Source organism: Orycteropus afer, unplaced genomic scaffold (assembly GCF_000298275.1).
Source record: "Orycteropus afer afer isolate SDZICR_OR568_19922 unplaced genomic scaffold, OryAfe1.0 scaffold00488, whole genome shotgun sequence".
Classification (NCBI taxonomy): Eukaryota; Metazoa; Chordata; class Mammalia; order Tubulidentata; family Orycteropodidae; genus Orycteropus; species Orycteropus afer.
In genome coordinates this window covers 1,379,496-1,405,957 of record NW_006922075.1, presented here as the reverse complement: position 1 = coordinate 1,405,957, position 26,462 = coordinate 1,379,496, and the positions used below count along the sequence as shown (strand labels likewise).

The 26,462-nt window shown below is 42.4% G+C and overlaps 1 protein-coding gene across 1 annotated transcript in view; it reads left to right on the top strand.

Moving 5' to 3' along the window:
* ETV6 (ETS variant transcription factor 6) overlaps positions 1-26,462 on the top strand; it is a 187,458-nt gene that overhangs the window by 152,929 nt on the left and 8,067 nt on the right. Inside the window, exon 5 of the mRNA XM_042782840.1 lies at positions 9,329-9,874. Coding sequence (XP_042638774.1) covers positions 9,329-9,874 — 546 coding nt within the window. The remainder of the gene's footprint in view (positions 1-9,328; positions 9,875-26,462) is intronic.

The window sequence follows — 26,462 nt, the reverse complement described above, 5'->3', positions numbered from 1 at the left end:
CTTCCTTCCAAGGAGTGGCTGGTGGGTTTGAACCGCCAGCCTTCTGGTTAGCAGTCAAGTGCCTTAGCCACTACGCTACTATTCTCATAGACAGGCTATATATAGTTGGATCTTGGGCATAGAGTTCTGGGTTTACTTTTTAATTTTTACTGTGATTTGGGTGAAATTTTACAGAGCAAATTGGTCTTTCATTAAACAGTTCATGTACATTTTATTTTGTGACATTGATTACAATCCCCACAATGCAACAGCACTCTCTCTACTTCCTCCCTGCAGTTACCATTTCCCTTTGTCCTTTTTTCCTGTTCCTTCCTGCCTTCTGAGTTTCACCCCTGGGCAAACGCTGCCCTGTTGATCTCTTAATGTTTGGTTATTCTAAGAAGTGCTTACCTTCCTTGTATTACTGTTCATGTCATAGACCTGTCTATTGTTTGGCTGAAAGTTGAGCCACCGGAGTGAGATCATTTCTGGGTCTGAAGGGTAAAGGACCATAGTCTCAGGGGTTCCACCAGTCTCTATCAGACATGAAAGCTTGTTTTTTTTTTTTTCCCCATGATTTTGCAATATGTTCCACACTTGTCTCCCACTCTATCCAGAATCTATTGTGATCCCTTTCAGAGTGATTGGCAGTAGTAATCAGGCACCATCTGGTTTTTCAGATCTCAGGTGATGGAGGCCTAAGGTTCATATGGTCCACTTGCCCCTTGGACTGTTTCCATGTGTCTTTGATTTTCTTCACTCTTCTTTGTTCTGGAAGAGGAGAGACCAATAATTACACCTAGATGGCCACTCACAAGCTTTTCAGACTCCAGTCACTACTCACCAAGTAGGATACAGAGTAATGTCTTTGTGGACTGTGTTATGCTGATTGACCTTGATGTCCCCCATGACTGTGGTCCTGAGGTTGTAGGCCCAGCAACCCACTCGCTCAGGGTGTTTGGTTATGGCTAAGACGTTTTCATATCTTTGCCCCCTGTTAACTCTACTGTATACATGGATATAGTTACAGCTTATTCGTATACTTATGTAGAAATATCTTCTGCCAAACCTATATATGGTCATGGATATAATCTCATTCACCTCCCCATACCTGATCATCTTGTCTGTCTACCTATGTATCCACTCATAGATTAATGTTTGTTATTGCTGATAGTGCGGGATTGTGTATGTGATAATGTTTACCTTTGTGTATTTTTATTTTTTTTTTAATTTTAAGACTTTAAAGATAGTATTTCATTGTATTATTACCTTCAGGGTTTTTTTTAAAGTAGTTAAAAAAAAAAACAACTCATTGCCATCGAGTTGATTCGACTCATAGCAACCCCTCTTTGGGTTTCCAAGGTGGTATCTCTATAGAAGAAGATTCCCTTCCAGAGGGAAAAAGAAATAAGTTAGCCATCATTTATATCACTGTCCCTGTATGTATGTGACATTTATTTACTTGTTGTCTTTAAGATTTTTCATTTTATCTTTGGTTTTCAAAGCAATTGAACTGTGTTATATCTGGACGTAGTTTTCAGTTTGAGGTTGCTGAGTTTCTTGGATCTTCAAAGATTTCTAAAAACTATTTTGTATTTCTTTTCTGTTTTGTTTGCTTTTGTTTTTACTAAATTTGGGAGCAATTTAAACTTTTGGGTTTTTTAATAAAGTATTAATGTTTCTTTCTTGGCCTCATTCCCTCTCTGCTCCCAATAACATTATCTTGGACTTCAATAACACATGTATTTGGCCACTGAGCATCTGTTCCTTTTAAATTTTATTAAACCCACTGCCATAGAGTCATATCCGACTCATAGCAACCCCTCCTTGGGTTTCCAAGGCAGTGTCACTATGGAAGTAGATTGCCCAACCTTCCTTCTGAGGAGTGGCTGGTAGGTTTAAACCTCCAGCCTTCTAGTTAGCAGTCACATGCCTTAGGCACTGCACTATCAGAGCTCCTTAAATTTTATTATGTATTTTTAAATTTCTGTTGATCTATCTTCAAGCTTACTAACCCTTTCTTTGTCCATCTCTAATCTGCTACTAAGTCCATCCAGTGAATCTTTCATTTAAGTACTTAAACTAATTTATAATAGCTACTTTAACATCCTTGTTTGTTCATTTCAACATCTGGGTTATCTTAGAGTCTGTTTCTCTTTACTACCTTTTCTGTTAATTATCGGTCACATTTTTCTGTTTCTTTGTAAGTCTACAAAATTTTTACCAACAGAAATTATAGATAATACATTGTTCAGACTCTGAATTGTGTTCTGTTTCTCTGAAGTGTTGATACTTTTTTGTTTTACAATAATACAACACTTATTCTTTTTTTTTTTTTTTTTTTAATTTTTATTTGTTTGTTTCTTGGCACTTGACTCAGGATTTAAAATCTGGAAAGATGAAAGTGATAGTCAGTGAAGATGACAGCAGTCGGTTAGAGTGAGCATCCCCACAGTTCCACAGTGTGGCCGAGGACATTGATTGTACATTGTTCTTAAATAGTCATCTCAAATATCATGAGATGCATCACTATAGGAAGTACAACACTTATTCTTATGATTAATGTTTGTACTCTGCTTTTCACATGGGAGTGGCTCTGTATTAAGGCCAGGGCCTGAGGCAGGCAGGCCCTAGGCTTGGAGGCTGCTTTTCACTTGTGTGTGGCTCTATACTAAGTCCGGGACCTGAGGTAGGTGGGCCGAGCTCAGAGGCTGCTTTTTTGCTTGTAGGTGGCTCTAGTTTAAGGCCTTTGCCTGAGGTAGACAGGTGTAGAGGGGTTAGGAACAACTAAGGGAAACGAACTAGTCTGTCAGTTTGTCATCCTGTGATGCCTTGCATGTTGCTATGAGGCTGGAGGCTATGCCACCATGTTGCAAAATGCCAGCAGGGTTCCCAATGGTGGACAGGTTTCAGTGGAGCTTCTGAGCTAAGACAGACTTGGAAGAAGGAGGAGGCCATCCACTTCTCAAAGAATTGCCCAGTGAAAACTTTATGAATACCAGTGAAACACTATCTGATATATTACTGGAAAGCTTTATGAATAGCCCTGAAACATTGTCTGATAGAGTGCCAGAAGATGAGCCCATCAGGTTGGAAGGCCCTCAAAATTTGACTGGGGAAGAGCTGACTCCTCAGAGTAGAGGCAACCTTAACAATATGGATAAATTAAAGTTTTCAGGACCTCCATTGGCTGATGTGGCATGACTCAAAATGAGTAGAAACAGGTGCAGACATCCATTAATAATTAGAACATGAAATGTACAAAGTATTAATCTAGGAAAACTGAAAGTTGTCAGAAATGAAATGGAATGCATAAAGATCAATATCCTAAGCATTAGTGAGGTGATATGGACTTGTTTTGGCCATTTTGAATCAGACAACCATATGATCTGCTATTCTAGGAATGACAAATTGAAGAGGAATGGTGTGGCATTCATCATCACAAAGAATGTTTCAAGATTTATCCTAAAGGACAATGCTGTCAGTGATAGGTTAATATCCATAAGCCTACCAGGAAGACCAGTTTACGCTACTATTATTCAAATTTACACACAAACCACCAAAGCCAAAGATGAGGAAATTGAAGATTTCTACCAATTTCTGCAGTCTGAAATTGACCAAACATGTCAAGGTGTGTTGATTATCACTGGTGAGTGGAATGCAAAAGTTGGAAAAAAAAGAGTTACCAATAGTTAGAAAATATGGCCTTGGACATAGAAATAACACTGGAGATTGCATGATAGAATTTTGCAAGACCAATGACTTATTCACTGCAAATACCTTTTTTCAACAGCATAAGCAATGACTGTGTACATGGACTTCACCAGATGGAATACACAAGAATCAGATTGACTACATCTCTGGCAAGAGGTGATGGAGAAGTTCAGTATCTTTAGCCAGAACAAGGCCAGGAGCTGATTGTGGAACAGACCATCAACTGCTCATATGTACATTCAAGTTGAAGTTGAAGACAATTAAAACACATCCACGAGAGCCAAAATATGACCTTGAATGCATCCCTCCTGAATTTAGAGACCATCTAAAGAACAGATTTGATGCATCGAACACCAATGACCAAAAACCAGAGGAATTATGGGATGACATCAAGAACATCATCCACGAAGAGAGCAAGAAATCATTAAAGAGACAAGAGAGGAAGACCAAAATGGATGTCAGAAGAGACTCTGAAACTTGTCCTTGAGTGAAAAGTAGCTAAAGCAAATGGAAGGAATGACAAGATAAAAGAGCTGAACAGAAGATTTCAAAGCAAATTACTATAATGAAATGTGCTAAGATCTGGAGTTAGAAAAGCAAAAAGGAAGAACACACCTGGTATTTCTCAAGCTGAGAGAACTGAGGAAAAAAATTTAAGCCTCAAGTTGTAGTATTGAAAGATACTATGGGCAAAATATTGAATGATGCAGGAAACATCAAAAGAAGATGGAAGGAATACACAGAGTCACTGAGCCAAAAAGAATTGGTCAATGTTCATCCATTTCAAGAGGTAGCATATGATCAAGAACCAATGGTATTGAAGGAAGAAGCTGAAGCTGCACTGAAGGAATTGGTGAAGAACAAGGGTCCAGGAATTGACGGAACACCCATTGAGATGTTTCAACAAATGGATGCTGTCCTGGAGGCACTCACTCGGTTATGCCAAGAGATTTGGAAGACCACTACCTGGCCAACTGACTGGAAGAGATCCATATTTGTACCCATTCCAAAGAAAGGTGATCCTACACAATGTGGAAATTACCGAAAATGAAAATTCGGTAAAATCTTACTGAAGATAATTCAAAATTGGTTGCAGCAGTATATTGACAGAGAGCTTCCAGAAATGTAAAGTGGATTCAGAATAGGATGTGGAACAAGAGATATCATTGCTGATGTCAGATGGATCTTAGCTGAAAGCAAAGAACACCAGAAAGATGTTTACTTATGTTTTATTGACTGTGCAAAAAACATTTGATTGTGTGGATCATAACAAATTATGGATAACATTGAGAAAAATGGGAATTCCAGAACAGTTGACTGTACTCATGAGAAACCTGTACATAGACCAGGAGACTGTCATTTGAACAGAACAAAGGGATAATGCATGGTTCAGAATCAAGAAGGGAGTATGTCAGGGTTGTATCCTTTCCCCATACTTATTCAATCTGTATGCTGAGCAAATGATCTGAGAAGCTGGATTATAGGAAGAAGAATGTGGCATCAGGATTGGAGGAAGACTCATTAACAACCTGTGATATGCAGATGACACAACTTTGCTTGCTGAAAGTGAGGATGACTTGAAGCACTTGCTGATGAAAATTAAAGACTACTATCTACAGTATGGATTACACCTCAATTTTTGTTGTTGTTGTTGTTATGTGCTGTTGTTTTGGACCCAACTCATAGCAAACCCTCCTTGGGTTTCTGAGGCAGTATCACTACGGAGCTCTGGTAGCATAGTGCCTAAGGCACTTGACTGCTAACCAGGAGGCTGGCGGTTCAAATCCACCAGCCTCTCCTCGGAAGGAAGGTTGGGCAATCCTACTTCCGTAGTGATAACTGCCTCAGAAACCCAAGGAGGGGTCGCTAGGAGTCGGGGCCGACTCGATGGCAAATAACAACAACAACATCACTACGGAAGTAGATTGCCCCATCTTCCTTCAGAGGAGACACCTCAATATAAAGAAAACAAAAATCCCCACAACTGGTCCAGTAAACAGCTTCACAGTGGGTGGAAAAAAGATTGAAGTGTCAAGGATTTCGTATTACTTTGTTCTACAGTCAACACCAATGGAAGCATCAGTCAAGACATCAGATGATGTATTGCATTGGGCAAATCTGCTGCAAAAGACCTCTTTCAAGTGATGGAAAGCAAAGATGTCTCCTTGAAGACAGGGTTAGGTGTACCTAACCCAAGCCATGGTATTTTCAATTGCCTCTTATGCGTGTGAGAGCTGGATAGTGAATAAGGAAGACCGAAGAAGAGTTGATGCTTTTGAGTTGTGGTGTTGCAGAAGAATGCTAAGAGTACCATGGTCTGCTAAAAGGACTAACAAATCCATCCCGGAAAAAGTGCAACCCGAATGCTCCTTGGAAGCGAGAATGGCCAGGCATCATCTCACCTACTTTGGTCATGTTGTCAGATGGAGTAAGATGTCATGGTTGGTAAAATGGAGTGTCAACGAAGAAGGGGAAAGCCCTCAACGAGATGGATAGACACAGTGGCTGCAACAATGGGCTCAGGTATAGCAAGGATCGTGAGGCTGGCACAGGACCGGGCAGTGTTTCGTTCTGCTGTGCATAGAGTCGCTATGAGTAGGAGATGACTTGACAGCACCTAACAACAACAACATCCTTGAGTAAAATTAAAGCTTCATGAGATCAGGACTCATATCCTTTGCTCACCATTGTATCCTTTTTTTTTTTTCTTTTCTTTTTAATTGTATTTTATTGTGTTTTAGGTGAAAGTTTGCACAACAAATTAGATTCCCTTTTAACAGTTTTTATGCATATTGTTCCTTGACATTGGTTACAGTTTTTACATTGTGTCAGCATTCTCATTATTTCCATTCTATTTATTCTCCTTCTGTTAATCTACCTTCCCTTCCCTTCTTTTTCTTCTCATCTTTGCTTTCAGGGAAATGTTGACCATTTCATCTTGTATAGTTGATTATTTAAGAGAACACATTACTCATAAACAATGTTGTTTATTTTATAAGCCAATTTATTATTTGGTTAAAAATGATCTCCAGAAATAGCTTCCATTCCAAGTTCAAAGGGTATCTTAGAGAAAAGTCTCGGGTCTCTCTGGTCTCGGTCCAATAGATCTGCCCTTTTTTGGGAATTTGAGTTTTGTCCTACAGTTTTCTCCCATTCTATCCAGGTCCTTCTATTGTGTCCCTAGTCAGTCAGTACTGATAGCTGGGAAATATCTAGGTCTTTTGGTTGAAGTGTTGACTTTTGTTCTGTCAGGCAGTTAAATTACTAGCTTGTCACTTTGGATTTTTGGAGGTTTGTTTTTTTACACTGTTAGGGCAAATGTACTTTGATTTTGCTTTCAATCCTTAGGCAAATTCCTTAGTCCTGGAGCGTAGTCTTTACTCCCAAGGTATGGCCTTTCAGGGGTAATGGAAAGCCTGAGGTGAATGCAAGGCCCTTGTAACTTGATGAAGCTCACACTTTGAACTCTGCCTGTACTGCAGTGGCCCAGCAGCTGGATTTCTGCTCACTCTTTTATCCAGTACAACTGTTGCTTTTCACTGGCTTCCTAAGGGTCTTCCCTGTAAATGTGCTATTTCAGGATCAGACAAGGATTCGGGGGAATTTCACATGCTGGTTTGGTGGCTAACCTCTGGAGACTCCTTCCTTAGTGGGATTTGCCTCCTCATTTTCTACCCTTCTGGCAGCCTCATACTCTATCTTCTGGTATCTCAAACAACTTCCTGTTAATTTTTTCGCTGTGCCACACTACATAGACTAGGGAATACCCTCAGAAGAAAAGCTGTATAAATAGGAATTTACTCTATACAGCTCCCTTCTTTCAAGAGTTAAAATCCCATTCTGTTTTTCTCTGCCTTTGGTCAGTCAAGTACCTTTAAATACTTTTTTAAGAATGTATTTTCTACAGACTCTGTAGTTGTTACCTGTGGGAGAGTTAGTCCACAAATGTTAGTTAGTGATGGTCATTGTGCTGTCACTGAAACTAGGAAATCTGCCCTTTCTTTGATAAGTGGTAATCTATCATAAATGAGTTCTGGTGGTATAGTGGTTAAGATATTTGGCTGCTAACCAAAAGGTTACTGATTCAAACCCACTAGCCACTCTGTAGAAGAAAGATGAGGTAGTCACCTTCTGTAAAGATTTACAGCTTTGTAAACCCACTGGGGGTCTCTATGGGTTGGAATCTGCTAGATGACAGAGTTTGGTTTTTTGATTCATGCTTAAACAGGTTTTTACTTGGCTTTGGTCCCTGGTTTCTACATAGCAAAGTGGTAGCTCAGTGTACTGGGCACATAGGCTCTGAAATCTGACTAGAGTCTGCAGTCTAATCCCCTAACTTGACCATTAGGAGCTCTGGTGGTTTAGGCCTAAGGCATTTGACTGCTAACTAGAAGGCTGGTGGTTCAAACCCACCAGCCACTCCTCAGAAGGAAGATTGGACAATCTATTTCCATAGAGATACCACCTCAGAAACCCAAGGAGGGTTCGCTATGAGTTGAATTGACTCGACGGCAGTGACTTCGGTTTGGTTAACTTGACCATGTGACCTTGAATAAGTTACTTGCTTATCTTCTTTGTCAGGTTTATCACCTATAAAATAGGAGTAATAGTAGTGTCACTTGCTTAGATATATCTTGTGAGTTTTAAACAGTGTAATCCAATGCCTAGGATACAGTAATTGCTTAATTGTTGTCTTTACTATTATCATTAATAGCAACAACAAGTCTCAGGGGTAAAGAATACGAAAATTTGGTGGTGAAAAATGTAAGTCAATAACTCTGAAAGCCATGTAGAAGAATCAAGTGAGAAAAAGATAAAACAATGAAAGCTTGGCTTCATTGTCTTGATAAGCCACTGTTGTTGTTGGGTGCCATCAAATCAGTTTCGACTCCTAGTGAACCTGTGTACAACAGAAGGAAACACTGCTCAGTCCTGCACCGTCCTCACAGTCATTGCCTTGCTCAAGTCCACTGTCACAGCCACTGTGTCAGTCCATGTCATTGCGGGTCTTCCCTTTTTCATTGACCCTCTCCTTAACCCAGCATGAAATCCTTCTCCCGGGACTGATCCCTTCTGACAACATGACCAAAGTATGTGAGACGAAGCCCGGCCATTCTTGCTTCTAAGGAGCATTCTGTCTGTACTTCCTCCAAGACAGATCTGTTTGTTCTTCTAGCAAAGCATGATAAGTTCAGTGTTCTTCACCAACACCACAATTCAAATGCATCAGTTCTTCAGTCGTCTTTATTCATTGTGCAGCTTTCACATGTATATGAGGCTATTGAAAACACCGTGGCTTGGGTCAGGTGCACCTTAGTCTTCAAAGTGACATCTTTACTCTTAAACATTTTGAAGAGGTCTTTTGCAGCAGTTTTGACCAATGCAGTACATTGTTTGAGTTCTTGACTCATAGGTTATTAATGTGGCCATGCTTAGCTTGTATTTTGGTAGAAGAATTTCAAGTATGGGCACTTGGACTTTTTTAAACAGTGAAAAAGACACTCTGCATCCTGGGAAGAAAGGTGCTACACTATGCTCATGTGTACTCCACTGTTTGCTAGATACAGAACCGCAGTGAAGTCCCTCTCCTAATAGCTCACAGGAGTCTGTGATTATCTCTCCCTCTCCTCCACAGATAATTGTGTCCAGCGGACCCAGAGGCCGTCTGTGGAGAATGTGCACCACAACCCACCCACCATTGAACTGTTGCACCGGTCCCGGTCACCCATCACAACAAATCACCGGCCTTCTCCCGACCCTGAGCAACGGCCCCTGCGGTCCCCCCTGGACAACATGATCCGCCGCCTCTCCCCGGCCGAGCGGGCCCAGGGACCGAGGCTCCACCAGGAGAACAACCACCAGGAGCCATACCCCCTGTCCGTGTCTCCCATGGAGAATAATCACTGCCCACCATCCTCAGAGTCGCACCAGAAGTCATCCAGCCCCCGGCAGGAAAATACACGAGTGATCCAGCTGATGCCCAGTCCCATCATGCACCCCCTGATCTTGAACCCCCGACACTCCATGGATTTCAAACAGTCCAGGCTCTCTGAGGACGGGCTGCACAGGGAAGGGAAACCCATCAACCTCTCTCACCGGGAAGACCTAGCCTACATGAACCACATCATGGTCTCTGTCTCCCCACCTGAGGAGCACGCCATGCCCATCGGGAGAATAGCAGGTGAGTGCATCCCTCTCTCACTGTCACCTCAGCACCAGGGGAGGCCTGACAAGGCCCCACTCCCTCCATGTTGTTGCTAGCTGCCGTCAGGTCAGCCCCCAACTCATGCTGACCCCATGTGGTATAGAGTAGAACTATACTCCTTAGGGTTTTCTTGGCTGTGATCTTTACAGAAGTATATAACCAAGTCTTTATTCTGTGGAGCCACTGGGTGGGTTTGATCCACCAATCTTTAGGTTAGCAGCTGATCACAAATCACTTGAGCCACCCAGGGTCTTGGCATGCTATCTGTAGCACCTTGTAACTAGTCTCTCACACCATTCCCAATTAGGGTCCTTCACAGGCTTTGTGAGGGCAAATGGAGGCTTCTGCCTGAATGAGGCAAAATCCCTAATGGGACAGTTAATGAGCTGCTGGAATGGAGTAGTTAATGAGCCTCAGAAATGTTAAGAAACAAATGTCCTAAGTCCAACTGACAAGGAGAGTCACATCAGAATCATGGCTAAGCAAAAACATTTAAAATAAAAGGTTTATGAGCGTGTTAATGACCCCCATCCTGAAGTTCCCAGCAGCTAATTAATGACCAGACACAGCATAAAGAACCTTTGTCTCAGATTCAGGCCTGTAATCCCATCTTGTGGGCAGTAACTCAATGGAGTCTTCACCTTGGGAGGAGGTCTGAGGAGAAAATAGGCTGGTGGTGTTTGAGGCAGGTGTTGCTTGGTCATTTGGACAGAGGAAACCACTCCCAAACTCTTCCTTTTGTGATGAGAAGCCTCAGGTTGCTTACCTAAAGCAAGAAATGAAACCACTGAACAAATCTATACATTGTAATTTTGCTGGTATGCCCATAACTTGCATAGAGCCATACCTCCAGAAAGCTTATTCCTCCTATTAGCAAGGGTTAGCTCTTTTCTTAGAGTGTCTCTTCATTTAGGAAACGTTTGTTGAGCACCTACTGTGTACAGATCAATGCATTAGGAAGTAAGGAATACTGAGCTGATTGAACACACAGTTCCTTTCCTCAAGGAATTTAAAATTGGCAAAGCACTGACTAAGACATAAAACAGAATGAATTCAAGTCCCATGTCCTGTTGGTTTAACGTGTTAGCATCCATTGAGTACCCGCTGTGTGCCAAGATAATAAAGGGCTATAGAAGCAGAGCTGAGGGAAGGTTCGTTTTATCTGGAGGATCTGAGGGAGGCCTTGCAGAGGAGGCAAGTTAGAGCTGAAGGAGGTTACACTTTCAGTAGTGGGAGTAAGGGCCTGCCAGGCTGAGGAGGCAGCAGGAGCAGAGGCCTGTCCAGAGAAAGGTAAGAAACACACCACCTTCATAAGATGATGGTCCAGCTGAGCAGGAGGGCGGACCAATGCCAGTAATGACATAGTATTAGGTACTCCTACTTTATCAGTGTTTTCCTCAGCCTGCAGAGGTGCTACTGGCCTGTGTGTCCCCACTGTGTTTCATAGCAGAGTGTATCGGCAGTGAGCACCTGTAGGTTGCTGAGGTGGAGTACTAATTGTCTTTGTTGCCTAGTGCTGCTATAACAGAAATACCCCAAATGAGTGCCATTGAAGAACAGAAAATGAATTTCTCACAGTTAGGAGGCTGGGAGTCCCGGTCCAGAGCACCAGCTCGAAGGGAAGGCTCTTGCTTGTTTCTCTCTCCCTCTTTCCCTTTCTGTGAGCTCTGGGGAGACTCGTCTTGACTCATTGTCCCTTTTTTATTTAAATGATTGGTTTCTAAATTTTTTGCTGGCCTCAAGAGCACCACCAGTGTTGCCTCCATTTTATTGTTATAAATAATTTACATCAGGAATGCTGAAACAGGAAAATAAAATGGCAAAGAAATGTGATTTATGCTCATTTAAAAACCATGAAAAATAAAATGATGTATGTCTGGGATTCACTTCAAAATGATCCTGCAGGGGTGGGGTGGAGAGTCCGTAGAATATGCATAAAATAAGATTTGCAGTGAGCTGATGGTTGTTTGGCTGGGTAATGGATGCAGGTAGGGGGATGGGGAGTGGTTCATATTGTTCTTTCTCTTTTTACATAGATATTAGAATTGTTTTTAACTGAAAAGAAAGAATAGGGGATAAAGAAGCAAAGAGTCCAGACAAAGCTCTTTAGTATCTGAATTTCCCTCAGATAATTACAGAAAGAACATGGGTCAGTGTATCCGTGTGAATAATGAAAATGACCTCTCTGTGCGTTCCAGGCAAAGCCCTGTTTGTCTTCTTTCTTACGTGATGTGTTCAGCAGTCCTTGACATTTTGCAGATACTTCTTATATTTTATAATTCTCAGGGCAGCTCTTTGAGGTATAGCTTGTTACTGCTAAATTCACCTTCTATGGAATGGGGAACTGGAACCCCAGAGGGGCAAAAGGCCTTTGCCCAATATTATTGGGTGCTGGGTTTACAGGAGAACCCTTACTGCCCTGCTGGCTGCTGTCCGTAGTGCTGCCCTGATAAACCACACTTCTAGTGGTCAGTCTGTTGCCCGCCCCCTCTGCAACACTGTCTTCTGCACAGACTCCTTGGGAACAGAAGATAAACCCATAAAGGTAAACCAGAAAGTTAAACCATGTAGACTTACAGAGTTAGTTTTGCCTTGTATAAAAACAAAAACCCATTGCCATCAAGTTGATTCTGACTCACAGCGACCCTATAGGACACAGTAGAACTGCTTCATGGGATTTCCAAGGAATTTACAGGAACAGATTGCCATATCTTTCTCCCACAGAGCTGGCAGATGCAAATTGCCAACTTTTTTGTTAGCAGCTAAGTGCTTTAACCACTGCACTACCAGGGTTCCCTTGTTTTGTATAGTAGATTTGTAAATTTCAAAATATCAGTAATCCAAAATAATAATTCGAAAATGGTTGCAGTAGTGTATTGACAGAGAACTTCCAGAAATGCAAGCTGGATTCAGAAGAGGACATGGAATGAGGCATATCATTGCTGATGTCAGATGGATCTTGGCTCAAAGCAAAGAATATCAGAGAGATGTTCACTTGTGTTTTATTGACTATGCAAAAGCATTTGATTGTGTGAATCATAACAAACTGTGGATAACGTTGAGAAGAATGGGAATTCCAGAACACTTAATTGTACTCATGAGGAACCTGTACATTGACCAGGAGGCTGTCATTCGAACAGAAAAAGGGAACACTGCATGGTTCAAAATCAAGAAGGGAGTGCATCAGGGTTGTATCCTTTCACCATAGTTATTCAATCTGTATGCTGAGCAAATAATCTGAGAAGCTGGACTATATGAAAAGAATGTGGCATCAAGATTAGAGGAAGAATCATTAACAACCTGCAATACGCTGACCACACAACTTTGCTTGCTGAAAGTGAGGATGACTTGAAGTACTTACTGATGAAGATTGAAGAATACAGTCTGCAGTATGGATTACATCTCAATATAAAGAAAATAAAAATCCTCACAACTAGATGTATAAGCAACATTATAATAAATGGAGAAAAGATTGAAATTGTCAAAGACTTCACATTGATTGGTTCTATAGTTGACGCCAATGGAAGCAGCAGTCAGGACATCAGACGACATATATCACTGGACAAATCAGCTGCAAAGGACCTCCCTCAAGTGCTGAAGAGCAAAGTTGGCTCCTTGAGGACTAAGGTACGCCTGACACAAGGTATGGTGTTTTCAGTTGCCTCATATGCATGTGAAAGCTGGACAGTGAATAAGGAGACCGAAGAAGAATTGATGCTATCGAGCTGTGGTGTTGGAGAAGAACGCTGAAAGTACCGTGGACTGATAAAACAACTAACAGGTCTGTCCTGGAGGAAGTGCAGTCAGAATGCTCCTTGGAGGCAAGAATGGGCAGACTTCATCTCATCTGCTTTGGTCATGTTCTCAGAAGGGACTATTCCCTGGAGAAGGATGTCATGCTCGGTAAGGTAGAGGGCCAACAAAAGAGGGGAAGGTCCTCAACGAGATGGATTGACACAGTGGCAGTGGTGATGGGCTCAAGTATAGCAAAGATCATGGAGCTGGCTCAGGACTGGGCGGTGTTTTGTTCTGCTGTGCATAGGGTCACTATGAGTTGGAGACGACTTGATGGCACCTAACAACAACAAAATATCAATCTTTTAAAAAAGTATAGTACTATTTTTCAAAATCTTGCTCCTAAATATCAGAATTGTTTGATGATAGATGCAGTTTCATCAGCAAGAAGCTCCAAGAAATGATGACACTTGGTGCCTATAGATGCCCTCTCTCTCAAAATTGGTGTGTGTGTGTGGGGGGTTGTCTGTGACTTCCTTTCTTTAGGCTCTATTGTTGCTAGCTGCCATCAAGTTTGCCCCCAACTCAGTGGCAACCCCACGTACAACAGGATCAGACCATTGTGATCCATAGCGTTTTCACTAATTTTCAGAAATAGATTGCCGGGTCTTTCTTTGTAGCCCATCTTATTCTGGAAACTACATTGAAACTTGTTTAATATCATAGCAACACACAATTCTCCACTGATGGAATCAATCCTGGGTCTCCCACATGACAGGAAAGAGTTCTATTACTGAACCTGAGCTCTCTTTAGGTTCTTGAAAGTCAGAATATTCATGTAAAATAACTCTGAGACCCAAATCATTTATGGGACTTTGTTAACTCTTTCAGTCTGACCCAACCACCAAAACCCACTGCCATCAAGTTAATTCTGACTCATAGTGACCCTATAGGACAGAGTAGAACTGCGCATAGGTTTCCAAGGTTGAAGTCTTTACAGAAACAGATAGCCACATCTTTTTCCATTGGAGCTGCTGGTGTGTTGGGACCACTGACCTTTCAGATAGTAGCCACTATACCACCAGAGGAGCTCCGGTAGCATAGTGCCTGAGACACTTGATTGCTAACCAGAAGGCTGGCGGTTCAAACCCACTAATCACTCCTTGGAAGGAAGGTTGGGATATTTACTTCTGTACTGATACTGCCTCGGCAACCCAGGGAGGAGTCGCTATGAGTCGGGTCCGACTCGACAACACATAACAACAACAACAACATACCACCAGAGCTCTTTTTCGGTATGCCAGTATCTCCTAAATCTGTTCACTGTTAATATTTTAAAGGTGTATTCAAAAGTTTAAAAGTCTTCAAGAGTATCTATTAACTAACTAGGCATTGTTTTTTTCAGGGGTAAGATGACAGCATCATATTAGAAGGTCTCTAAAGTTCCTTCCAGCTGTATAATTTTGTGATTTGAGGCTTAGTATTGATTCTGTAACCTTCCAAAGAGAATGCATCACAATGCCAGGCTCCCTGTTTAATTTGAGGTACCCCTACCTCTCCTCCCCAACCCTGCTGGTGTATTTTTGGACTACCCAGTTTCTTGTCAAACTGATTCTGTTTATTGGAGGTCAAATTCATTGGTTAATTCCTGTGTACAATGTAAAGTTCTATCATTACTGAACAGCCATTTAAAAAAAAAAAAAAAAAAAACCTTTAAATCTCTATAAAACAGCTGCTAGATTAGAAAACTTAGTCCCTTCAAGCTTTTTAAATGTGCACAACACAAAAATAAATAAAAGTGGTGCAGAATGTTGCACTGATGAATTCCATATCTGGAGGGTAAGATGGGAAACACTAGTGCCTAATGTGAATCAAAAAAGAAAGAAAGAAGCCAAGTTCTTATCCATTCAGATACCATTTGCTCAAGTGCTCTAGAATTTACACAGTTGGGCACCTTCTGTGTTTAAGGTGCTGTAGTACATTCTCTGAGGGCATCCAAGGAGACATATGATGCACTCTTTATTGTCACAGTTAGCTATTAAAGAAAGGGCAGTATGTGACAGGTGGCTTCCAGGGGCTCCTATTTAATGCTGTAGGAAGTCAGAGTAGGGAGGTCAGGGGAAGCTGTGTGGAACAGCTGGCTTTTAGCTCATGGGAAGAAAGGCCTGGCAGTCTGCTTCCATAAAGTTACAGTCAAGAAAACCCTATGGAACAGTTCCACTCTGATACATGGTGTCACCACAAATCAGAGTCAACTCAATAGTAAGCAGTTTGATGAATGCATAGAACAGGGACAAGTGGAGATTAGAGAAAAAGAGGTCATTCCAGATAGAGAAACCTCCATGAGCAAAGCAAGACACAGCCCAATATGTTTTTCCTATTTCAATTGGAAATATAAATCCAAGAGTTTATCTAGGTCATTAAAAATCCATCGTATTTCATCAGTTCTTGTTTTGCCCCCTACTTTTTAGTGTCTGTGAAATTGAGATGCATCCTACAATTAGGAAATTACTTGTGAAGTTGTAACAGTTTGGTTAGGTATTGACCATGTGGCCAAACTGAAATAATCAGTAAAGGAAATTCAGTAGGTGATTGACAGTTTAAATACAACCCACAAATTAGATCTATTTAAGAATAACATTAGCCTGTATTTGAAAGTGTCACTTTTCCAAGAATAATAAGGACTGTTATTAAGAGTTTAACAAGTTGGAATGACTAGCATTTATGGGAGAGAATTCAACATAGGACAGAGAGACAAGATTGTTGAGTCTGTTTTTTATTTAATAGCCAATATTGAATGGGAATAGGCGTTCTGGTGGCGTAGTGCCTAAGGCATTTGGCTGCTAACCAGAAGGCTAGAGGTTCAAACCCACCAGCCCAGAAGGAAGGTTGGACAATCTGCTTCTGTAGTGATATTACCTCGTGAACCCAAGGAGGGGTCACTATGAATCAGGATCGACTTAATGGCAGTGAGTGAGGAGCAATTTGCCCCTTTCTGTGCTTATTTTCCATTTATTATCCTCAGAAAAGGATTGTTTTTGGCAGAGAATAGGGGAGTAGCTATTAACCTTCCAGTGTTTTTCTTAGTAGCACAGAGGTACTACTGGCCTGTGTGCCCCCTGTGTTTCTTAGCAAAGAGTATATTGGTAGTGAGGCTGATGAGGTGTAATACTAGTTGTCTTCATTTTCCTAGTGCTGCTGTAACAGTAATACCCCAAGTGAGTGTCAGTAAAGAAAAGAAATTCCATTTCCCACAGTTTAGGAGGCAGAAGTCCCAATTCAGGGCACCATTTCTAAGGAAAAGCTCTTTCTCACTCTCCCCCTACCCTCCCTCCCTCCCTCTCTCTTTCTTTCTCACTCTCTCTCCCTGCCTCTCTCTCTTTCTCTCTGTCAGCTCTGGGGAAAGATACTTGTCTCAATTTCCCCAGCATTCCTTGCTTCCTAGTGATCTTCACATGGCATCTGTCTTCCGCCATTCATGTTTGCTTGTCTCTGTTTCTTATCTGTTCGTTTTATAACTCAATAGCAATTAGGTTTAGGATACACCCTACACTGATAGGGCCTTGTTAACACTGCCCTTGTTTTCTAAGAGAGAGATCAAGTTTCTAGCAGACCTTCATCTTGTAATTTTTCCTGTGCCAGTTAGAGATAGATTCACCAACATTTTAAAAATTCGAGTCTATTCTGGCATCACTTTATTAGCCAGGACTGCATTTGCGCTAAACTTGTTCAAAGCCCTGGGGGATTTTTTTGGCTATTAACTTTTGCAGAAGGCCTTTCTTCCTTTCTTCCACTGGGTGTATTTAACCGCCCCCCCACCCCCCGCATCTTTAGGTTAGCAGCTGATTGCAAACTCTTTGCCACCCAGGGACCTTTGGTTGATCCTAAACCCAAAAAAATTAAGTCAAGTGCCATCAAGTCTATTCCAACTTGTAACCCTATGTTGTTATATGCCATCAAGTCAGACCGGACTCATAACGACCCCTCCTTGGGTTTCTGAGGCAGTATCACTATGGAAGTAGATTGCCCATCTTCCTTCCGAGTAAAACTTCCCCGTAGGATTTCCAAGGCTGGAAATATTTATGAAGCAGATAGCTTCATCTTTGTCCTGCAGAGTAGATGATGATCTATGACAGATAAAACAGTACTACTTCCCAGCTCATAGTCTCTTCACTCCCACCCTTTTTTATAATACTTCATAATAACCTTTTGGCTCCTTAAAGGCAGCCTTTGGGGACTTTAAATATATATATATATATATTTCTTATATATCAAGAGTACATCTTTAAAACCAGAGACACATGGAAACAATTAGTCCAAGGGACTAGTGGACCATGAGAACCTCCATGTATATGACCATGAGACAAGAAGAACTAGATGGTACCCAGCTACCACTGCCAACCACTCAGAAAGAGATCTGTGCAGGAGATCCTAGGCAGAGTGGGAGCACAAGGTGGAACAAAACTCAAAAGCATAAAAAAGACCATGTTTACTGGTCTGAATGAGTCTGGTGAGATATCGGAGACTATGACTCCTAGTTACCCTTCAGGTCTGGAATTGAACTCACTCTCGTGGCTTCCAGCCAAACAATAGACAGGAATATAGGATGAACATTTACATCAGGTAGATAAACTCCTTAGAACAATCAAAATCACGGGAGAACAGAAGGGTAGTATTTGCACAGAGAGATAGCTCAGGGGGCAGGAATGCATAGGAAAGAAGGACATAGGGAAGAAGTAAGTGGGAAAAGAGCTGTTACATTGTGGAGGATTGCAGTCAATATTATGAAACAAAATGTGTTTGAACTGCTGTATGGAAAATGAAATTGCTCTGTAAACTTTCACCCAAATCACAATAAAATTTTTTTAAAAAGATTACATCTTTGACAGAAACAAAAAGATTCTCATCAGAGAGATACTGAGTCCTCCTTTGTATTGCTTATTGCCATCTGACTGTAATAGTATTATTGTTGTTACGTGCCTTCGAGTTGGATACTTTTCACAGTTTGGATTTGTTGACTGGATGAGTTATATACATGGAACTAAAATAGTCAATCCTAGAAGCCTTTCATCTTAAATTATATTAAGAAACAGAAATGTGAAGCTCCAGGGAAAGCAGTTTGAGGCTTATCCTCAGGGGCTCCAAGGCCCAGGGGAGTCACACTGTATTCTTACCTCTTGCTTATCACTACTTCCTTCCCAGCAGCATTTAATGCTGGCAAAATTAGGTTCAAATGAGGCTCAGGACAATATTTTTTTTCTTTTTATTTTGTAAATGATCCCCAGGGACAGCCTTAAAGGGAAGTCTAAAGGGATTAGAGTGGAAGTGATGAGGGGCAGTCTCATCCCTGGTCCTTTGTGGTAAGGGGTCGGTGTGTGTGTAGAGGGAGGGAGATGCGGTATGTGTGTGTGCCTACACAGGCATACGTATGTATGCAAATATCTGTGTGTGGAGAAAGAACGGACAGGGAACTGGTGGTGTAGTGCCTAAGGCATTTGACAGCTAACCAGAAGGCTGACGGTTCAAACCCACCAGCCTCTCCTTGGAAGGAAGATTGGGCAATCTACTTCTGTAGAGATACCACACCCAAGGAAGGGTTGCTATGAGTTGAATCAACTCGATTGCAGTGAGTTTGATGGTTTCATTTGATGGGATGTCTCCATAAGCCAAATTGTCTCACGTTGTTAAGCACCAGCCAAAAGTATAACCCTCTGCAGATCTCTGAAGCCTAGAACTATCTAGAGCTCCTGGCCCAGGGTCCTAAATGGCAGACCTGGGAAGCAATGTGGGTAAGAGGGAAAAGCCTAGACTCTGGACTCAGGATTGGAATCCATCTCTGCCTTTCCAAGAAACCAAAAAAAAAAAAAAAAACCATTGCCATTGAGTCAATTCTGACTCATAGCCACTCTATAGGACAGAGTAGAACTGCCCCCATAGGGTTTCCAAGGTTGTAATCTTTACAGAAGCAGACTGCTGCATCTTTCTCCCACGGAACAGCTGGTGGGTTTGAACCACCAATCTTTCAGTTAGTAGCCGAGCATTTATATACTGTGCCACCAGTGCTCTTTCCTGTCCAAGAAAAGGAGTGTTTAATGTCCCTGAGCCCTGGTTACCATATCTGTAATACTGAGAATAATGATACCCAGTCTGGGGCATTTGTGAGTATTAATGAGGTGGCATATGAGTATATGTGCAAATAGGCCAGTAACTAATGTTAATGTCCTTCCTTTGCTCCATTTTTTTCCATTACTCCAGCACTGCCATACCATTGATCACACAGTGGAAACAGTGGGAACAGTGGGTATGGCCCACACACCTGCCCCACATGGAGCTGGCAAACGGCCCTGATAGGGAAAGCCTGTCTCTGGGCCATTTGTTCCAAGGCATACTGGCCTACAGAGTGTGTCCTTTCAGTTTGCTTTGGTTTCATTGTTTCCTCGGATATTAACTTGTACATTTCCCCTCTAACCTACTGTCCCTATTTGGAGGAGGGGGGTAAAACAGTGACTAGGACCTGATTAAGGCCCCTGGGTAGTGCAGATAGTTTGCACTCTACCACTAACCTAAAGGTTGGTGGTTTGAATCCATCCAGTGGCACTGCAGAAGAAATGCCTGGCAATCTGCTTTCATAAGGATTACAGCCAAGAAAACCCTGTGGCACAGTTCTACTTTATGATACATGGGGTCACCATGTCAGAATTGACTCACCAGCAACCAGTTTGAGTTGGTTTGGGGGCCTAATTAGCCTTGTGGAGGGAGAGGAGCCTTCACTTCAACAGGAATTTTCCTCTGACATCTCCCACCCTGCCAGAGTCACTGCCCTTTATTTTCAGTGTGAACTACTGAGAAATCAAAGGTTCCTGAAAGAGAATGAAACTTTAGGACAATGTTTGTTAAAGAAAACCCAGGCACAGCACCGGTAGCTGGATAGAAAATAATAGAAGGAGCTGGTGAAACCGGAAATTCCAGTTTGTTGCAGGGTACACATTTCTAGACTCCTGTGTCCCTACTCCTCTGTCTCTCCTGGATGTGAATTCTCAGGCTGCACCCAAACCTGAGCAAAGCAGAAGCCAGGGTGTTATGAGGTTCCAGCTGTGGGCTTCATTTCCGCCATATGGTATGAGTTTCAGATACCAGCATTTTCCAGCCTTGCTCCACACCTTATGTAACCAGGGGTGAAAAGGCCCAGCCTGGTTTACAGCTGCAGTTCCTCAGCAACCAGGAAGCATAGATTTGTATTCTTTGCCTCAGCTTCTTCCTCTGCCAACTTGCCACTGTGCACATATGGTTTCTGTTTTCCTGACCCACAGCAAAACATAAGCAATTGCCCACTGTAAACACACCTCTGCATATCAACACAAATTGGTCTGCACTGGATTTATCAACTTTCAGTTTCTAGGTAATGACCCATCCAGAAAGGGGGAAGGGGCAGAAGAATAGAGCTGCAGATGGCCCCCTGGTGTAGTAAGCTCAGGGTTTCTTTAAGGAGGATTTTTCAGCCTTGCACTTTGGATATTTGGGGCCACAGAAATTCTTTGTGGTGGGGCCTATCCTGGGCATGGTAGGATGTTTAGCAGCATCCCTGGTCTCTACCCATGAATGCCAGTAGCATCCCTCCCTAGCTGTCACAACCCAAAATGTCCCCAAACATTGCCAAATGTCCCTGGAGAGGAGTGTCACCCTCAGTTTAGAACCACTGCTAAAAAGCATAGTAGCGGCTTTTTGTTCTGTGTGTGATACCTGTTTTGTTGCTGAACTTGAAATAGATTTATTAATATTTAAAAAAAAAGAAAAAAAACTCACTGCCGTTGAGTCGGATGTGACTCCTAGCGACCCCTCCTTGGGTTTCCAAGCCGGTATTACTACGAAGTAGATTGCCCAACCTTCCTTCCAAGGAGGGGCTGGTGGTATGAACTGCTAGCCTTCTGGTTATGCTACCAGAGCTCCATTTATTAATATAGTTGAAAGAAATTAAACAGAGACACTCAGTCTCTCCCTGTTGGTGACTATACCCATGGAACTCTGGGTCCCATGATATAAATTGTCTAAAATTCCATCTGGACAGTTAAAACAACATAAAATTACTTTTCTTGAAGCTTTCTTAAACTTAAATTAACCACCATCATTAAACATTCCCTTGATCAATAATTTGACTCACCTACTCAAATTTTCTAAAGATCACTTTTATCTAGCATGTTTTTTTTCCCTTACAAACCATGTTGGTTATGTGTGAATTGCCCATCATTTTATAATCACTGCCCAATGAGCTTATACAATGAGTCTCTGGTAGGAGGCAGACGTGGGAGTGAAAATATTTCTCTTCAACTACAGGAAGAGATTTCTTACAATGCCTTTTAGCTGTGGATACCAGGGTGCCTCACCCAGCAGGAAAGAGAACTCTTTCTGCAATTGGAAAATGGTACTTCATTTGAACTTAAACCTTTTCATAAACTTTCTCTCATAGCAGAGACAATCCAAATACAGGTATGCATCCCTTAACATACACAATATGTTCTATGAAATAGGACATTATGTGAGTTGGATATTGTGCAAATACCTATGTATAATGATACTATGATTATAATATGGTGTTCACACAACGTCCAATTCACATAATGTCTGAGTTTACATGGCTTGTGTGGAGCTACGGGCCTGAGCTTGGGTGGCTGCTGTTCTCGTGGGACACCCTCTGTGATTATGCTCTTCTCCAGGGACAGTGCTCACAGCAGGGAGGAGGGGGCAGAGGAATGTTTGCTCCTGACCCATTGGCACAGGTGCTCGCTCCCTGCCCCCCTTTCCGCTGTGTCAGCAGCAGGGACTGGAACCTGAGCTCAGAGCAAAAGTCTGCAGCCCTCTGAGCTAAAGGGGCTTCTATACCCTGAGACTCCCACCTCTACTTGGACAATGAGGATAGGGGTCCCAGGTGTGCATACCTTTAGGAGACCTCAGGAAAGATGGAGGTCATAGGGTGATCAGAGTCCCCTCCTGCCTGCCCTCTGTCACTTCCTCATTGTTGAGGACACCTCCTTGAGCCCACCCACCACCAGGAAGCCCTGCTTCACTTCCATGATCATCAACATAACACATACTTGCCGCAGCCCTGTGGTGCTCTCCCAGCTACAGCTGGAGGAAGAACTGTTGTGTGTGGATCCCAAAACATCCAGGACATCAAGATTGGAAGAAATACTTCCTGGCCCTATTTTGAGTGAGAGCTTAAGAAGTCCCCAGCCACATGTTTCTCAGGTGGGGTGGGATAGGGCACAGGGGTACTAATGAGCCTGCAGAAGGCCCTTCCCCAGAGACCTGAGTTTAGGTACAGATTCGGGCCAGAGGCCAGTTTGGAGCAGTCTGCGAACCAGCCACCGAGGGCTGAGCCTTGCGTGCAGGAAGGCTCCTACTGCATGGCACTCCTGCTTCAGGGAGCCCTGGGCAACAGCTTTGGGCTGGGAGTAGGTTTCAGGGACAGCAGGCCAACACACAGGGTAGCCACCCCACTGTGAGACCTGTGGCAAGAGCTTCAAAAACAAGCATCCACGTGGGTAGGAAGCCCTATGCCTGCCACCAGCGCAGCAAGCATTTCCCTGGCTTGTCCACCTTCACCCAGCACCACCACATTCATACAGGTGAGAAGCCATAGGAGTGTGGCCAGTGCGGCCAGGCCTCTAGTCACAGCTCATACTTCATGCAGCACCTGCACATCCACAATGGTGATAACGAACCCTACGAGAATACAAGCCCTACAAGAATACAAGTGTGGCTAGGCGTTCAGCCAGAGCTCTAGCCTGGTGTGTGTGGTACGAGCACTATACAAGAGGCCTGAAGCCTCACACTGCAGCCAGTGTGGGGAGACGTTCCTTGTAGAGCTTCGTGCTCATCAAGTACCAGTGCTTCCACACAGGCGAGAAGCCCTACAGTGCCGAGGCCTTTGGCCAGAGCCCACAACTTATCCAGCACCAAAGGATCCACTGCTGGGAGCAGGCAGGGCAGGAGTGGCACCAGCACGGGTCACGGGCCCACGCTGAGGCTCCTGAGAGGAGGACTCCTGCCCACCCACCACCCACTCCCCATGGCCGCTCAGCTCTGCATGCCCTGTGTCCCCAGTAAATCCTTTCTTATTGCTGAGAGGAAAGAAAACCTTACAAGACCACACACATGTATGTGGTCAGATGTTGTCCAAACAGACATTATGCTCTATATACCTGTAATGGACTGAAAATAAAAAATAAAATCAGTTATTGGTGAGTCAATTTGAGTTGAACTATTCTCCATAGGGTTTAAAAAAAAAAAAAAAAAAAACCACTGCTATCGAGTTGATTCTGACTCATAGCAACACCCATTGGGTTTCCAAGGCAGTAAATCTTTATGGAAATAGATTGCCCAGTCTTGCTTCAGTGGAGTGGCTGGTGGGTTTGAACCACCAACCTTCTGGATAGCATATGCCTTAGGCACTGTGCTACCAGAGTGCCCTACAGGGTTTTTAGTAGCTGTGGTCTTGTGATCTTTCAGAAGTAGATTACCAGACCTTTCTTCCGTGGTGCCTTTGGGTGGACTCAAACCACCAACCTTTCAGTTAGTAGCCGAGTCCTTAACCATTTGTGCCACCCAGGGAAACATTTATATAAAATTCCCATATACCTTGATACAGAAAGCCTTTGGTTTAAGAAAAATGCCTTAAAATTAATGAATATCTTGTGATGTTTTAAAAAAGAAATTCATGTATGTCCAAGAATTTTGTAGTGGGATGAACTTTTGTTTATAGAGTTTGGTGAGTTTTATTTATAGTACCAAGCACTTCCACCCATGATTGGGTACCCCTGTATCTGTGCAGACATAGATTGCAGTAAAAAACCCAGAAAAATTCCAGATAGGTAACACCCTCCAAAGGATTTAGGGAACTAAAGAGAATCTGCCTTCTGTATAACTGAAGTATTGAAAACAAAAATAACTCCTATGGCTTGAACTTTAATTGTGAAAAACTGTTATTTGGTCAAGGCAGTTATTTTTATCATCGGGAAATAATTTTTAAGTAAAGAAATAAACCAATCAATAGTGTTATGAAGTCCACTTACGCTCTGAACTTGAAACAACTGCTTTATGGCACAAAATCTCTGTTGCTACCTTTGCTAGTGATTGAATAATTCAGTACATCTTGAATGTCAACACATTTTTATTACTCAGCTAAAGTTGGCTTTGCTGGACTAAATGTCATTTAAAATGATCGATTTAGCAGCTTGTTTGGGTTTTTTTTTTTTTTTTCACATTTATGGAAGGGGAAAGTTTGCAAGATACAAATATTCTTAAAGGTTATGAGTAAAGTTTCTTCCCTAGTAAGCCATAGAAAGAGCAGATAACTTTCTAGATCTTTAATACATGGTTTACTTAAAGGTCCTAGTTTGATGCCTCTGACAGACCAACATGGTATCCTAGCACTGGTTAAGTCCTTACTTGGAGAAGTAGTCTGGTTCACACCTCACTGCTTATGAGAAAAAGAACTGACCAGGAGAGTAAAAGAGGAGCAACAGAAACAGTGTGGTGAAAATCCTTGTGCAGGTGGGATAGAAGGAGGGTCTTCCACTTTAAGTTTTGGCTCCACAATAGGCCTCTGAGTGGAGTGCCATCTGGCACAAGTCAGCAGGACGGCCAGTATACCACTCACCTTCATAGGAGCAAAACTTCATCATGTCAAACGATAAAAGACAACCAGGTCATTTGTATGATTAAATTTTACTAAACAAACACACTAGAGATTCACATTTCCAATTCAGAGGAAACCAGAGGTGTGTCATCAGCCTGGTGGTGGTGAACATGATCGTAACCATGTAGGGAAACAAGGGAAGAGATAGGCACAAACCACATTTGTTCCATCTAATGTATTGGCATTTTATGTGATAATCTTTGACTTGTCAGATGTTCCCCAGTTGGAAGAGACTGTGGGAAATTAAAATGTATCTGCCCTTAGATGGTAGGACAAGAAATGAACAATTAAACCACAACTCAGTTCTCTACTTTGCATTTGTAGTAAAAAGTGGTGCAGGACAAGGAGGTGGCAGGGAGGGATTTAGATCTTTGTCTCCTTCACTGCTTTGCCTAGAAACTAGTCATCTTCTTTCAAAATGCCTTTAAAAATTAGGATTATTCTCAGTTGGCAATGGTGGGGGACGCTGACTTCTCGAGACATTTATGATACTAGGACTGGCCTTCTTACCCTCTCCCACCACAGCCCCACCCTCTGACAACAAAGAATGCAGCCAGCAAAAAGGGCTGGGAATGGAAGTGGCTGACCAGCCTCTGTTGTTAAAATGGTTACTCTAGGAGTGTGGTGTCATTGTTTTAAGAACACCATGTTGACCTTTCCCAAGGCATAATTAATCACACATCACATAACTTTTAGACACAGATAATAGAAGAAAAAGGATACAATAAGGAGAACTAAATATTTAGTATTCTTTTTTTGAGTTTCAAAAGGTCCCTGAGTGGCACTGTTTATGCTCAGCTGTTAACCTAAAGGTTGCCAGTGTGAACCCACCCAGCAGTGCTGAAGAAGCAAGACCTGGTAATCTGTTTCCTTTAAAATTACAGCCAGGAAAACCCCATGTAGCTCAGTTCTACTCTGCAACACATGGAGTCGCCATGATTTCAGAACCAACTCGACAACAGGTAAGTTTAATGAGTAGTAGTTTCTTGGAAGCCCAGTCTTCCTGGGAAATGTCAAGTCTTATGACAGTCCTGCCTGCTGTTCAGAGAGAAAGCTGGATTTCACAAAGGATACACTAAACAGAGTTAAATCTTACTCTGGAAAGTCCTAAAATTTTACAAATATATACCATTA